This window comes from Phyllobates terribilis, unplaced genomic scaffold, assembly GCF_046119375.1.
Source record: "Phyllobates terribilis strain yellow unplaced genomic scaffold, ASM4611937v1 Scaffold_8__6_contigs__length_399053987, whole genome shotgun sequence".
Taxonomy (NCBI): Eukaryota; Metazoa; Chordata; class Amphibia; order Anura; family Dendrobatidae; genus Phyllobates; species Phyllobates terribilis.
Window position 1 is genome coordinate 196,910,246 of NW_027362768.1, and position 16,675 is coordinate 196,926,920.

Sequence of the window (16,675 nt, forward strand, 5' to 3'; positions counted from 1 at the left end):
CTCCTCGCATCCCTGCTGGCGTATCTCCATCAGCTCCCACCTAGTAAGAGTCGATCACTGCCTTCTGCCCAGGCGCCGGGTGCTTCACCCATCCATGGTTGTTCCATCCTATAGATTTCCCGGCCCCCCCGTGCGTTTCATCATTCCTGCACATTGAGGGGTCTGGAACAACCCAAACCATGACCCAAAGTTCGTGTCATCAGCGGAAGAGGATCGAGACCCTGAAGAAGGAATCACGCGGCCAAAGAGAAAAGCCCTGAAAATCTCCAGCGCAAAACTACTGAAGAAGGAAAGATCTGGGAAACTTCTGTAAAGAGGAGCTGTCACCGGGTCACGGTGGGCGGTTTTTGCTCTAATTTTATTCCCGCGGATCCCCTTAGTGAGCAGGTAATTTTTTAATTTCCAAGGGGGTGGTGCTCACAGGGTAATTTTCAGAGTAGGCTTTAGACACGCCCCCAGAGAATCTTGTGAGCCACACCCTTTTGGTAAAGACCATAAAAACTAGCACTAAAGAAAAAGGTCCATATCTGTGGAACCTTACACACGCAGGAGTAAAATAAAAGCAAACTGGCATCTCAGGTCCCCTTTATATGCTGGCAGCCTTCGGTCACCACTAGAGGGAGCACAGGAGCTTCCTGCATACAGGTCATTATTGAGCTCAGTGTATGGTCTGTATACAGCACTGCCCCCCGAGCTCCCCCTAGTGTTCATTAAAGGGATTTATGTAGCAATTAAAAACTGGACTTTCTCTTCAGTTTATACGCAGAAGCTATTGTCCGGTAGGATGGACTTGTCGAAAAAGAAGAAGGAATCAAAATTGCTGGATGAATCATGAACAATCCTAAATACGCAGACGATACAACATTGATAGCAACAAGCGCAGATGGGATGAAGGACGTATTATGGAGGGTCAAGATGGAAAGCTCGAGCATGGGATGAAGGACGTATTGTGGAGGGTCAAGATGGAAAGCTCAAGCATGGGATGAAGGACGTATTATGGAGGGTCAAGATGGAAAGCTCGAGCATGGGATGAAGGACGTATTGTGGAGGGTCAAGATGGAAAGCTCAAGCATGGGATGAAGGACGTATTATGGAGGGTCAAGATGTAAAGCTCGAGAATGGGACTGCTACTCTACAAGGAAGACAAAGATACTGACGACTGCCAGGAACGACCGGAACACATCTAAGATGGACGACGATGAACTGGAAGTTGTAAAGGACTTCAACCTACTCGGATCAATGATCACTCAAGATGCAGCGACGACACCGGAAGTCAATAGGAGAATAGCTATGGGCGGATCAACAATGAAGTCCCTGGACAAGGTCTTCAGATGGAGGAACATTTCACTGGTGACGAAATCACGGCTCGTACAGTCTGGTCTCTTCTGTGGTAATATATGGATGCGAAACCTGGACGATAAAGAAACAAGTCAGAAGAATCAACGCCTTCTTGTGGAGCTGGAGAAGGATGTTCTCGATACCATGGACGGCAAGAAGAACAAACCAAGCCAGACATGTCACTGAAAGCAAAGATCATGGAGCTACGACTGTGGACACATCATACGAAGAGAGCGATCACTGGAGAAGAACATCATGGTGGGAAGAATAGAAGGAACAAGGCGAAGAGGAAGACCAGCGACCTCATGGCCTGATACTGTGATGCCCTCCCTGGGCTATTTGGGTTACTCGGAGCCAGGTCGGTGTAGGGGTAGCGGGGGAGGCAGTCATGGCCTGGACCTGTTCCGTGCCCAGGGCTGTCACATAAAAATAATGGGCTTTCAAGTAAGAGTGGTATTTCGACTACGCCACCTGTGGTTTCTGGTGATGGACACCAGCGCTGCTTCAGTCCACTGAGGCTGGTGTTAGGGGCAGCTAGGATGGAACGGCTCCCCGCAGGAGTGTGATGAGGAATGGTGGGTGCAGTGCCGCGCAGGAAATAACAGGCTGAGGCGGTGTGTGAAGTCATCCGGGGTTTTACTCACATTCAGATGAATTTTCAGCCACAAAGCTTCTCTCTGCTTCACACGGCGTACTGTGGCCACCAGGAAGGGGGTTCAGCACTTCTCAGGTAGATCAGGAGCACCTGTCGAGACCCCTGCGGTGTGTGTTCCTCTCCTTGGCAAGTTCTCCCACTAAGTCTTCTGACTGTGTGTGGTACGAACGTGGTGTAAGGCCGGGTCCCACTGGATAAACACAGTGTGAGAGATACAGGTGGCGTACTCCGCTCCGTCCGTATCCCCCTGGGATCCACTAAGCCTCCGGGCTTTTCTGACTGAGACATGAAGTAACAAAGTCAGATATCGGGGGCCGGTCACCCCTCTTGCAGCAGGAGTCCCTCTGACTAGGCCAGAATAAAGAATACAGGTGGCGACTCCGCTCCGTCCGTATCCCCCTGGGATCCACTAAGCCTCCGGGCTTTTCTGACTGAGACATGAAGTAACAAAGTCAGATATCGGGGGCCGGTCACCCCTCTTGCAGCAGGAGTCCCTCTGACTAGGCCAGAGTAAAGAATACAGGTGGCGACTCCGCTCCGTCCGTATCCCCCTGGGATCCTTTTGCCTGTGGAGCCTATCTCCTCTGCTCCCCTCCCAGGCCTTCTTAGGTCAGGACCTTGACCGGGTAGAGACACTGGTTAACTCTGACCCGCTCCTCGTCTCGAGGCCAGAGTACGAGGACCGTGTATCTTCAGTCAGCTGCAGACTTTTGCTGGACTCTGGCAGAAGACCACAAGCAAAGACCTTGAACTTAAGATGGCCGTAGATTAAATATGAATCAATAAGTGTTTCCTAAAAGGGTGTCCTCCACCCTCACCCACTACATGGTTCCCCCTATCTTTGGTTCCCCCCCATCTCCTCTATCCCGGACCGGGGCAGCACCCTGGTGCATTTAGGCCCCCTACAGGACAGGAGTGGTGTAGTGTTGAGTGGCGAAGTGGGGTCCTGAGAAGCGCTCCATCTTTACCTGGAAAAGGAGTTACCACACCTCTACTGAGGTGCAGTACCCCTGTGGCGACTGAACCCTCAGGGGCGCCACATTATTATCAAGATAAGAGCGGAGAAGACCCTGGTGACCTCTCTAGGCTGCACAAGATCCATCTTCCTACAGAGCGTTCATCCATCACGTCATGGCTCAAGATCGGGCAGAAGGCCATTAATAATAATATTGTTATCCTTTCACATACTCAGGTGCCTCTACTGCAGCTCCATGCTTTGCTGATTGAGTGAACACTCGTCCTGTGACAAACCTTCCTTCCTCACTTCCAGGGTGGTTTGAGCTCTTCGAATGCCGATTTCAGATATTCACGGCCACCGCCCCGTATTTGCATTTAATCGCCTCGCTCTTTCTGCCTGCTGCACGTAGTTTGCATTATTACATTTTTTGCATAGTTGGTGACTATTTCAGCTATTAGCGGATCAAACCCTGAAGTCAGTTATTCTATAAATCTCTATATGCAGCTACTTTACAATGTGCAAAATATTATATTTTTGCAATTGTTTTTATTTCCTCATTGGCCAGTGACCAGACAATGGTCTTTTAAGCTTATTTTGCTTATATGGACATTATTTTTCTTTTTTTATATGCACAATTTTTCCAGCAATGCATTTAATGTTTGGAGAGTTGAGGGGATTTTTTTTTTATATATATATAATAAAATTAATACTAATTAATTATCCTCTTGTATTTATTGATGTGCTTATTACTTCTGGATTGTCTGTGTCCTTCCCCCCCACCCTATTGTTCATTAAAGGGATTTATGTAGCAATTAAAAACCGGACTAAAAGGATCCGCTACATGGAAGAATCACTAGTCCCAAATCTTGTAGGAATCCCACTTATAGTATGACCTTCCACCCCTGAGGCGCCCGTATCACCCGGTATTGGAGGTTTTCCTGCCGGCCCCACTATGGTGTTCTATATTGGGAAGGTTTCGCCCACTGGGGAACATCACGCGGCTTATTCTGCTGTACACGCAGCGTCCTGCCCTCGCCTGACACCGGTCCCCATTCCATAGTCATTACATTATATAATGCGACCTGTACATTATGTGCGAGCTCAGTGATTGGCTGCAGCGCTGTCGACGTGATCGGAGCAGCAGTGGAGACACAGCAGGACCTGAGGGTGAGAAATGGGCTAAAAATATTTTAAACAGGACAATCCCTTGAAATGCAAATATTTTAAGTTAAAAGTAATTTTTGCAATTGGGTTTCATTCACCTTTTTGCAGCGTTTGGCTTGTTACAGGCTCTTTGTTTCCCTGCACATTGTTAGCTGCAGAGTTAACTGAGAATTTGTCAGTGATCTCATTAGTTTGTCTGACTTTTATCTGTCTTTTTTCTAAACTGATTTATCACCACGTCAAAGTTCTGTTCAACTCTGATGTGGTCCGTTGATATAAATTAGCTGAGAGGAGTTTTAGGAAAAGACAGATAAGAGTTAAAAACTCCCAGTCAGTTGGAGCTCACTGAAGGATTCTCAGTTAACTAATTCTGCAAACAGTAAGGTTCAAGCGAAAGAAAAGAGCCTGTAAAAAAAACAAATGGTGCAACATTTTTTAAATAGAAAAAAACCTACAAGAAGCAAAAATGAACAAAAACCCTGCTGTAAAAAAAAAAAAAAAAAAGCAAAAGTGCATTTAAATAACATAGGATTCTTAGTCACACTGTTTTTGATCAAAAATAGTAGAAAAGCTATCCCGCCACGGCACGGTGACCCCATTCGGGATGGTCCTACTCTGTCTAATATTAAAAACCTTGCCATGTGTCAAAGTTGACCTCAATGTGTGAATAAGGGCAGACAAAGGACCGGGTCCTGAACTCTGGACACCATCCAAGAGAAGCTTTATAAGGCCAGTTTCACACGTCCGTATATTTCCAGTACCGGAAAAAAAGGTACCGGAGATATCCGTTTCCCGTGTGTTCGTGTGTGTCACACGTGTGCCGCATCAGAATCACATGGACCGGCGCCTGGGAATCAGTGTACAGTTAGCGCCGGGTGCTGAACACTGCACTCATCATGGTTCCCTGCCGGCGCGGCGATCAGCACCAGCAGGGACAATGATGAGGGTAGTAGTCTGCTCCCGCAGTGTCCCTGTGTAAACATAAGAATAAAATAAAAAATCTGTTAGAACCTTGCTCTTAGTTTTTTTTTCCTTTGCTGGTCACATGACCTTGTTGGCCTATTTAAGCCTGCTCCGCCCTTCTGGCTTTGCTGGACTTCATTGTATAACTACTTTCTAGCTAGCCTGTGCTCTGTATCTTACTCTGTTAGTTTGCTTGGTCTACGGACCTCTATGTTCTATATATTTTGTTTGTTCGTCTGTCTGCTACTATTTCTGTTAGGAGGTGTCCCATATTCCTCCCAGTCCTTAGTACTTGTAGGGATTCCTTCCCCACATCTATAGGTCTCCGTACAGACTAGCTTAGGACTTTAGCAGGTCTGATCGCAGGATCAGGTTCCCTGTTACATCGTAGGGATTCAGCTGAGTTCTATCGTAGGGACAGATCTCCTCTCTTTCCTTAGCTCTGGTAGCAGAACATAACAGTAAGTCCAGCCTGCAAATTCTCTAAGGAAAGATTTTTCTGTTCCATCATGGTGTCGGTTCAGGATTTGGCTCATCGCCTGCAGGGACTCTCTCTGGAGGTGGCCGAGCTCCGTCAGCACGTGAGTAACTGTCCTGGAGCACATTTCTTGGAGCCTAAGGTATGTTTGCCGGATTTATTTTTTCGTGAACATCGAGAATTTTTTTCATTTAAAAATGCTTGCTTATTGTATTTTCGTTTGAGACCCAAGTCCTCTGGGGATGAATCCCAGCGCATAGGGTTCATAATGTCACTTTTGCGCAAAGAGCCTCAGGAGTGGGCCTTTTCTTTGCAACCTAGTGATACATGCTTCAGATCAGTGGATAGTTTTTTTTCTGCTTTGGGACTATTATATGATGATCCTGACCGTGTTGCATCAGCTGAGACTGAGTTGAGACGTTTGAAACAGGGATCAGGTAATGTGGAAAAATATTGTACTCATTTCCGTCGTTGGTCTACTCAAATAGGGTGGAACGATTCTGCTCTGAAAAGTCTATTTCTTGCTGGGCTCAGTGAAAGGGTTAAAGACCTGCTAATTGCTTATCCTACACCTGAAGATTTGCAACAGGCTATGCAATTAGCTATACGGGTGGATAGGAGACTGCGTGCAAGGGTTAATGAGAGCAAATCCTCTGCTATGTCAGTTTCTGGTTATGAGAATGTGTGTACTAACAGTGGTGAACCGATGGAGATTGGATCGGTGGCACCTCGCTCTCAAGAAAAAGACCGTCGATTTTCTGAAGGCTTGTGTTTCTATTGCGGAAAATCTGGTCATTTGATTAAAGGCTGTGAGCTTCGTATGAAGAAAGAAAAAAAAATGGTCAGTCATGCCCGTATTGCCTGTTTAAATTCCAAGGGTGTATTTTTAGCTGCTTCCACGATTGCTCAGGAAAAATTAATGGAATTTTGGGTGTTTGTTGATTGTGGGTCTACTCTGAATGTAATTGATGGGGGATTCTTGGAAAGACTCAATTTAAAACCTGAACCTTTATCATCCCCCATTGCTGTGGTTTCTGTGGATGGTTCCCCTTTGAAGAATATTACTCTCAAGGTCAGTGAATTTCCTCTCACTATTAATGGTGTTCACCATGAGAAATTGGATTTGGTAGTGTTGAATAACTTGCCTTCTCCAGTAATATTGGGATTGCCCTGGTTAAAATTTCACAATCCTGTACTGGATTGGTCTACCAGTGAAATTAAATCCTGGAGCCATAAATGTTATGACAAGTGTTGTAACGGGCGTATTGCAGCTTTGGATAGGGGAGAATTGCCTGTTCCTATTCAGGATTTTTGGAGAGTTTTTTCTGAGAAGGAATCGCAGGTTTTGCCTCCCCATAGAGACTATGATTGTTCTATTGAATTTGTCCCTGGAGCGACTCTTCCTAAAAGTCGTTTATTTAACCTTACTATTCCTGAGAGGAAGGCTTTGGAGGAATACATACAGACAAGTTTGGCCGCCGGTCACATTAGGCCCTCTAAGTCTCCTGTGGCGGTTGGATTTTTTTTTGTAAAAAAAAAGGACGGCGGTTTACGTCCTTGTCTGGATTTTCGTGAGATTAACAAAATTACGGTACGCAATCCTTACCCACTGCCATTGATTCCTGATCTGTTTAACCAGATAATGGGGGCCAAGTGGTTCTCTAAAATTGACCTTAAGGGGGCATACAATCTGTTGCGCATGAAGGAGGGTGATGAATGGAAGACTGCTTTTAACACTCCTGTGGGTCATTTTGAGAATCTGGTTATGCCTTTTGGTCTTACTAATGCTCCTGCATTTTTTCAGAATCTTATTAATGACATCCTTAGACCTTTGATCGGCAAAAATGTGGTTGTGTATTTGGATGACATTTTGATTTATTCGCCGGATCTGGAGTCTCATTGGCGGAGCGTACGTGAGGTATTACAGTTGTTAATGGACAATTCGCTTTTTGCTAAGCTGGAGAAATGTGAGTTCGCTGTACAGAGAATTAGTTTTTTGGGCTACATTATCTCCAGCAAAGGTTTTGAGATGGACCCGGTTAAAGTTCAAGCTGTACAGGAATGGCCTAGGCCTATTGGTTTGAAATCGATACAGAGGTTTTTAGGTTTCGCCAATTATTACAGAAAATTCATAAAAATTTTTCTAGTATTGTCAAACCTCTGACTGATCTCACCAGGAAAGGTGCTGATGCGGTTCAGTGGTCTTCTGAGGCCATTGAAGCTTTTGTGTATCTCAAGGAGAGGTTCACCTCTGCTCCCATCCTTATGCAGCCTGATGTTACTAGGCCGTTTTTGGTTGAGGTTGATGCTTCCTCTGTGGGGGTTGGCGCAGTATTGTCTCAGGATAACGGGGATGGATTACATCCCTGTGCCTTTTTTTCAAAAAAATTTTCGGAGACTGAACTGAATTACGATATTGGTAATCGGGAATTATTGGCTATTAAACTCGCATTTGAACACTGGCGTCACTTCTTGGAAGGTGCGGAATTTCCCATTCAGGTTCTTACGGATCATAAAAATCTGATATATCTTGATGCTGCCAAGCGCCTGAATGCCCGTCAGGCTAGGTGGGCACTGTTTTTCTCGCGGTTTAATTTCTCCGTTACTTACATCCCTGGTACTAAGAATGTTAAGGCGGATGCCTTGTCTCGCAGTTTTTCTCCCATAGTCGGTGCTGAGAAAGAGGAGAACATTTTACAAGAAGGTGTTGTGATAGCTGCTTTGGACTCCGTTTTGGAAGATGAGATTCTTAAAGCTCAGGAGAATGCCCCATCTAACACTCCTCATGGGAGGTTGTTTGTGCCTGGGACCTTTAGGAGAGATTTATTTGTTGACTGTCACGAATCTCGGTTGGCAGGTCATCCCGGAATCTCTGAGACCAAGAGACTGGTGGGTCGCAGTTTTTGGTGGCCTGGATGGCAGAAGGAAGTCATTAAGTGGGTGCGTCAATGTACTATATGTGCTAGATCTAAGTCCTCACATACTCCTGCTGCGGGGTTGCTTTGTCCTTTGGAGGTTCCCAGTGCTCCTTGGACACATTTGGCTATGGACTTTATAACTGACCTTCCCCCCTCTGAGGGTTTTACTGTCATCTGGGTGGTCGTGGACCGTTTTAGCAAGATGTGTCACTTGGTTCCCTTCATCAAACTGCCCTGCACTAAAACTCTCGCTAAGGCCTTTGTCAAGGAAATTGTCAGACTTCATGGAGTTCCTACTGACATTGTTTCTGATAGGGGTCCTCAGTTCGTGGCTCGTTTTTGGCGTGCCTTTTGTGACAGGTTGGGAGTTCATTTATTGTTCTCGTCCGGATATCATCCTGAATCTAATGGCCAGACAGAAAGGAAAAACCAGGATGTTGAGCAGTTCTTGCGTTGTTTTGTGGCAGACAATCAAGAGGGGTGGTCTGAGTTTCTGCCACTTGCTGAATTTGCTCTGAATAATCATACATCTTCTTCTGCTGGGTGTTCGCCTTTTTTTTGTTGTTCTGGGAGACATCCGTCGTTTGGGTCGTTCTCCAAGTTGGGATCTGCCGTGCCTGAGGAGGAGAATTTTTCCGGTGATTTGGAAAGAGTTTGGACGGATGTGCGTGGTAATCTTCAGGAGGCCAACAGAAAATCTAAGGACTACTTTGATAGGAAACGACAGGAGGTTTTGTTCGCTGTTGGTGACATGGTTTGGTTGTCCTCTAGGAATCTGCGGTTGAGGATTCCTTCTAAGAAATTGGGTCCCAAGTTTGTAGGGCCCTTTAAGGTGCTTCAGGTTGTCAACCAATCTGCTGTTAGGTTGGAGGTTCCTACCTCCTGGAGAATTAATCCGGTATTTCATGTCTCTCTGTTGAAAAAAGCTGTTGTGTCGGATGGTGACGCCTCTGCCTCTGTTCCTCCGGTGGTGGAGGACGGGGAATATGAAATTTCTCGCATCCTTAACTCTAGACTGTATAGAGGTAGTTTGCAGTATCTTGTGGCCTGGAAAGGTTTCGGACCCGAGGATAACTCTTGGGTGAGGTCAGATGATGTTTCCGCGTCCAGACTTATCAGAGCGTTTCACAGGAGATTTCCTGATAAGCCTGGTCCTAGGGGATCCGGAGGATCCTCTTAGAAGGGGGGGTACTGTTAGAACCTTGCTCTTAGGTTTTTTTTCCTTTGCTGGTCACATGACCTTGTTGGCCTATTTAAGCCTGCTCCGCCCTTCTGGCTTTGCTGGACTTCATTGTATAACTACTTTCTAGCTAGCCTGTGCTCTGTATCTTACTCTGTTAGTTTGCTTGGTCTACGGACCTCTATGTTCTATATATTTTGTTTGTTCGTCTGTCTGCTACTATTTCTGTTAGGAGGTGTCCCATATTCCTCCCAGTCCTTAGTACTTGTAGGGATTCCTTCCCCACATCTATAGGTCTCCGTACAGACTAGCTTAGGACTTTAGCAGGTCTGATCGCAGGATCAGGTTCCCTGTTACATCGTAGGGATTCAGCTGAGTTCTATCGTAGGGACAGATCTCCTCTCTTTCCTTAGCTCTGGTAGCAGAACATAACAAAATCCTTATACTAACCTGTCCTAGGTGTCCCCTACTGTAATCCTCTGACACACGGGACACGGATATCTCCGGTACCGGAAATATAAGGACGTGTGAAACCAGCCTAAGGCCATGGCCCCACTATCAGTATTTGGTCAGTATTCAGTCAGTATTTTTCCTCAGGAGTGGGAGCCAAAACGAGGTGAGGAACAATCAGAGAAAAGGTATAATAGAAACAAGTCACCAATTCTGCATTTATCACCCACTCCTGGTTTTGGCTCCCACTCCTGAGGAGAAATACTGACCAAATACTGATAAGTGGGGCCGTGGCCTTATATAGCTTCCCTTGGCTGGTGTCCACAGTTCGGGCCCCGGTGGTTGTCTGCCCTTATTCACACATTGAGGTCAACTTTAACACATAGTAAGGTTTTTAATATTAGACAGAGTAGGACCATCCTGAATGGTTCACCTTGTCGTGGTGGGATAGCTTTTATACTATTTTTGATCAAAAACAGTGTTACTAAGAACCCTATGTTATTTAAATGCACTTTTGCTTTTTATGTTTTTACAGCAGGGTTTATGTTCATTTTTGCTTCTTGTACATTTTTTCTGATTAACGGCCAGTGTAAACATGCATTTATGTGCTGCATGTATACCAACTTAAACCAAACTCAGTTTTTGTAATTTTTTAAATAGAATCCAATTGCAAAATTTATTTTAGCCCATAATGCCTGCATCTAAGTAGAAGAAAAGTCAGTGATAGTTTATCTAAACGCACGATTGCTGGTCAGGGGAGCCCACCCTATTGCAGAATATAGACCCTCTGATGGTGGACGTGACTGAGCTGTCCTGTGAGTGGTCACTATGAGGTCATGACCAGGAGTTTGTACACCCGCTCCTCACCTGGATGGGGCCGGTAGCCGGTTAATCATTGTCCTTCCTGGGCACGTATAGCGCTTGCCCTGGAATAACGTCCCCCTGTGCCCGGGATCTGTCTCACTAATCCAGCGCTGCACTTTGAACGTTAAAAAGTCGACTTTGCAGAAAAAGATTTACTTACAATTGTATACGGTACGGTGTCCGCGGTCCACGGCGAAGACTCGGCGTGATGACACTTATTACTGGCAATGGAAAGGTTTATTACCTGCAGCGGTTTTCAGGATTCTCCACAAGATTCACATTACATCAGGTTTATAACACAAGGGCAGGTGTAGATACAGTGGGGAAAATGAGTGTTTGATACCTGACGATTTTGCAAATTTTCCCCCCTAAAAAGAATGGAGAGGTCGGTCATTTATATTGTAGATACACTTCACGTGTGAGATGGAGTCTTAAAAAAAATCCAGAAAATCACATTGTAGGATTTTTACATAATTCATTTGCATTTTATTCCATGAAATAAGTATTTCATACAATAGAAAAACAGAACTTAATATTTGGTGCACAAACCTTTTGATACAATTACAGAGGTCACACGTTTCCTGTAGATCTTGACCCGGTTTGCACACACTGCAGCAGGGATTTTGGCCCCCTCCTCCATACAGATCTTCTCCAGATCTTTCAGGTTTCGGGGCTGTCGCTGGGTAACATTGAGTTTCAGCTCCCTCCAAAGATTTTCTATTGGGTTCAGGTCTGGAGACTGGCGAGGCCACTCCAGGATCTTGAAATGCTTCTTACGGAGCCGCTCCTTAGTTGCCCTGGCTGTGTGTTTCGGGTCATTGTCATGCTGGAAGACCCAGCCACGACCCATCTTCAATGCTCTTACTGAGGGAAGGAGGTTGTTGGCCAAAATCTTGTGATACATGACCCCATCCATCCTCCCTTCAATATGGTGCAGTCGTCCTGTCCCCTTTGCAGAAAAGCCCCTCAAAGTATGATGTTTCTCCCACCATGCTTCACAGTTGGGATGGTGTTCTTGGGGTTGTACTCATCCTTCTTCTTCCTCCAAACACGGCGAGTGGAGTTGATACCAAAAAGTTCTCTTTTGGTCTCATCTGACCACATGACCTTCTCCCATGCCTCCTCTGAATCATCCAGATGGTCATTGGCGAACCTCAAAAGGGCCTAGGCATGTGCTGATGTGAGCAGGGGGACCTTGTGTGCCCTGCCAGATTTTAATCCATGACGGAGTAGTATGTTACTAACAGTAATGTTTGATACTGTGGTCCCAGCTCTCTTCTGGTCATTGACCAGGTCCTCCCATGTAGTTCTGGGCTGATTCCTGACCTTTCTCAGAATCATCCTTTCCCCACACGGTGAGATTTTGCATGGAGCCCCTTACCGAGTAAGATTGACAGTCATCTCGTGCTTCTTCCATCTTTTAAGAATTGTGCCAATAGTTGTTGCCTTCTCACCAAGCTGCTTGCCTATTGTCCTGTAGCCCATCCAGCCTTGTGCAGGTCTACAATTTTGTCCCTGGTGTCCTTAGACAGCTCTTTGGTCTTGGCCATGGTGGAGAGGTTGGAGTGTGATTGAGTGCGTGGACAGGTGTCTTTTATACAGGTAATGAGTTCAAACAGGTGAAGTTAATACAGGTAATGAGTGCAGAGTAGTAGGGCTTCTTAAAGAAAAACTAACAGGTCTGTGAGAGACAGAATTCTTGCTGGTTGGTCGGTGACCAAATACTTATTTCATGCAATAAAATGCAAATTATGTAACAATCATACAATGTGATTTTATGTTTTTTATTTAGAGTTTCTGTCTCTCTCAGGTGAAGTGACTGACGATAAAGATTACAGATCTCTCCATTCTCTGTAGGTGGGAAAACCTGCAAAATCGGCAGTGGGTGAAAAATCATACTTCTTTTCCCCATTGTATATAGGGCACAGAAAGAGTTGGGCTCTGCTCGCCCCCAGGGGGTCGGACACCACACTGTAGGTCGTTTGGGCCTTTCCTGTGAATACGCCATAATTGTCCACATTGACAGTTCCCCATTAACCATTTGTACCAACACACAGGAAGATCTTTGCATTTGATCTGCAGCAAAATCCACAAAAAAATGGTCTTTGAGGTTTTGATTTCCCCATTGAACGTAACGTTAAATTCTTGTGCATTTTGCTGGTACTGGATGTAACATCCGCAGCACTTCCACAGTCTGTGCACCGGCTCAAGCTTAGGACAAGTTTAGCCTCTAAATATCAGTAATATGGTTTCCACTTACTGACAGCAAGCAGAGATGTTGAATCCTGGTAGTGATGAACGCTCATCGCTAACGTTTCCTTCCATAGCGGATACTCCTTATAAATCCCGCAGACGGCTTTCATTGCAGCTTTTGCTTTTCTTTCAGGAGCGCTTCTCTTTGACAGATTTCAGGGGTTTTGGCTCGTTCACTCCGTTCCACATTTCCCCCCATTTCCAGAAGACGGCTTTGGATATCCTAACACCGGCAGACGCTACGGACAGGTCGCCCTGTGTGTGACGTACAAATATGACCAGTTCAAGCAGATCGGTGAGCGTTCGTCTTCTGATTCTCAGTCCTTTTCTATATATGATATTTCACTTTTAGGGACAGCGCCTCTCATGTCCACAGGATCTGCCTGGTATTGCAAATGAACCTGGAGTAATTGTGGCTGCAATGCTAGAGACAACCCATGCTGTATCTGGAAAGGAGCAGCCATAGTTGTAGGGACAGCACGCTAGGCATTTACCTGTTCACGAGGCTCCGCCAAGTAGGGAACCATATGTCAGTATCATCTGGGCGCTAAGGAATTGGACAGCCTTTAGAAAGTCTAAAAAGGGGTGTACAGAAAAATGTGGGGGCCACATAACGAAGGTCCGAATTGGGCCCCTCATTGCCACGACTGCTGTTCATAGGGTTCCCACAATCATGTTGCAGTGGCCCTGGGGGGGTTAAACAGGGTCCCCCTGTGCTATCGAGGCACTTAGACGCAGTGGTGACTGCTCACCACAGCATCTAGGTGTATTATTAGCGAGAGGGCGGACAGTGGGCCGGGCCGGTCAGCATTGGGCTCCCCCAACTCATGGGCCCGTAGCCGCTGTGTGGTCGGCTGCCACTGGCGGCACCACTGGACATGTGGTGGTGTTACAAGGGGAGGATATGGCAGTATTGTCCAGGACAGTGCTTTTCAACCCAAACCCTAATTCACAGGAAATACTGAAAAATGTCTCCTCTCCAAGGAAACCCCTAACGCCTCCCTCATAGAAGCCTGGTGTGGTGACTTAGCTTTTACCATTTTGTCCAGTGAATTAATTTGGGTCACATCATTTAATATTTGCAAATTGTCCATCGGCAGCTGAAATCGGTTTCCCAAGTGCGAAACTTCTGCGTTTTTTTCAGTACCAAAATATGCAATAGCAATCTGCTCTGATTTTTTTTGCGGTGTTTTTTTTTCTGCATTTTTTGGTGCAGATTTGATGCAGTCATTTTTAATGCAGAAATACTTCGATCCTGCACTTGAAATATGATTGCATTTTTCCGGCTCCCATAGAATCCTCCAGGGAAAAAAAATGCACCATAAATCCATGCCCGATTCGACAGCGTCTCTAAACGCACAGAGGGCATGCACTTTGCTTGACTTTCTGCTTATAAAAACGCTGCAGAAAAATTCCTCTATGTGGGAACATGGGCTAAAAGTGATAGGCTGTAGAGGGAGCCGAGACTCAAGCCACCCTGGATGGGAGTAACCAGTCTGGCGGAGTCGGAAACGCCGTCTATAACTAACGTTGTCTTTTCTTCGATGAAACAGCCGCCCAGTTATTGTACTACAACCCGAATGTGTACAACTGCTCCGTCCCTGACGCCTATCACAGCGACCTGTGGGGCCTGTACAGAATTTGTGAAGATTTGCAGTTCCCCTGGGTAGAGACGACAAGACTCGCTGTACTGGAATCGGCCCAAGGAGAATCCTTTCTGAACTTTGCAAAATCCAAATACTTTCATGACGGTAAATCCATCTATCTTCACTTTTTTTGTTTTAGTAAAAGTTTTGGTTTTTAATCCTTTTTATGTTTATGTCAAATTCATTATCTCTTCACGCTGTTTTTTTCCAGTCCTCGTCATCTTTCAGGTTCGCAATGTTGGGCATGGCCCTGGTTATTTAAATTCGTTATTTGCAACATTAACGTCAGAAAATTTTTGCACAATGATGCGCCAGCACCAGGGAAGTACAATGGGGCCATTCACAGCGGTGTCAATCAAGAGCACGCCGGGGTTCATACATTGCGGGCATCTCTTTCTGCATCTGTGGCAGAAACTGAAATGGCGCTGGAGCCGTACGCCGAGCTGGCGGAGATCGGCACTAGAATCTACTCCAATTTACAATGTAAATTATATTCATCAGCTTTTTGCTCGGTCGTCCCTCTTCAGCGAAGCTCCACCTGCTTCTCAGCAAAAAGCCGTGAGCGGTAGAAAAAGTCACAAATTCTGGTGAGATCACGCGGGGCGCCATCATTTGTGACTTGTTATAATAATAGTGTTTTTTTATTTCTATAGCGCCAACATATTCCACAGCACTTCAAAATTCATTTTTATAACAGAAATCAGGTGCTGAAAATGAAAAATTCCTCTCAATATCTGAAGACTAATATGTGACATTTTACTCTAAAAAGGTGAAAAAAAAGCATCTTTCAATTCGCATCAAATGGATCAGATATTGTGAACCATTGTTGATGAATTTTGCAAAGTCCACAGGCAAAGATGGAAAAACAAGACAAAATAAAAAAAAAAAAAAAAAGCTGCAACTGTTGAATCGGGGTCTTTGTCTATAGTTGTACATCGGTATTTTACAATAATTGCAGCAAATGCAGAAGCTGAAATTGTAAAATCCTCCTGCGGCTGAATATGGGTAATGTTTGGTGAATTGGGAACTGTATACAAATGGCCTGAAACCAGCAGCGGCGAAATAACCTAGAGCCGCCGGTCCATAGACAGGATAGTCCAGCGCTTGTGATAACGTCGTCTTCTCTGCTTCCCCCGACGGAGAATCTGCAGCTATAGAACCTGCAGCACGAGCAGAAGAAGACAATTAGATTAATATATGGTTACCTGTCATGTTTCTCCTTGTAATTCCTCATCAGTCTCGGTTTAGGAGTCCAGTGGGCGGGTCTACTCACTGATTGACAGCTATCTCTGTATACATATTTTTACAAGGGTGTCAATTACTGATAAGGCCCACCCACTGGACTCCTACTGATAAGGCCCACCCACTGGACTCCTACTGATAAGGCTCACCCACTGGACTCCTACTGATAAGGCTCACCCACTGGACTCCTACTGATAAGGCTCACCCACTGGACTCCTACTGATAAGGCCCACCCACTGGATTCCTACTGATAAGGCCCACCCACTGGACTTCTACTGATAAAGCCCACCCACTGGACTTCTACTGATAAAGCCCACCCACTGGACTCCTACTGATAAAGCCCACCCACTGGACTCCTACTGATAAGGCCCACCCACTGGACACCTACTGATAAGGCCCACCCACTGGACTCCTAAGACCCTAGTAAACAGGAATTTAGGTAAAATGCAATTTATTCTAAATCTTTTCCCACGAGCCTATATATCAATCTGCTCCAGCTGAATAACATGCAGCCGTAGATCAGACACCACGTTCAATGAGATGGGTTCACTATTACGTCCCCAAGC

General features: G+C 45.6%; 1 protein-coding gene across 1 annotated transcript in view; it reads left to right on the forward strand.

Annotated features, from left to right (window-relative positions):
* DNASE2B (deoxyribonuclease 2 beta) overlaps window positions 1-16,675 on the forward strand; it is a 326,043-nt gene that overhangs the window by 307,134 nt on the left and 2,234 nt on the right. Inside the window, exons 5-6 of the mRNA XM_073643997.1 lie at window positions 13,355-13,516; window positions 14,775-14,972. Of these exons, the coding sequence (XP_073500098.1) occupies window positions 13,355-13,516; window positions 14,775-14,972 (360 nt within the window). The remainder of the gene's footprint in view (window positions 1-13,354; window positions 13,517-14,774; window positions 14,973-16,675) is intronic.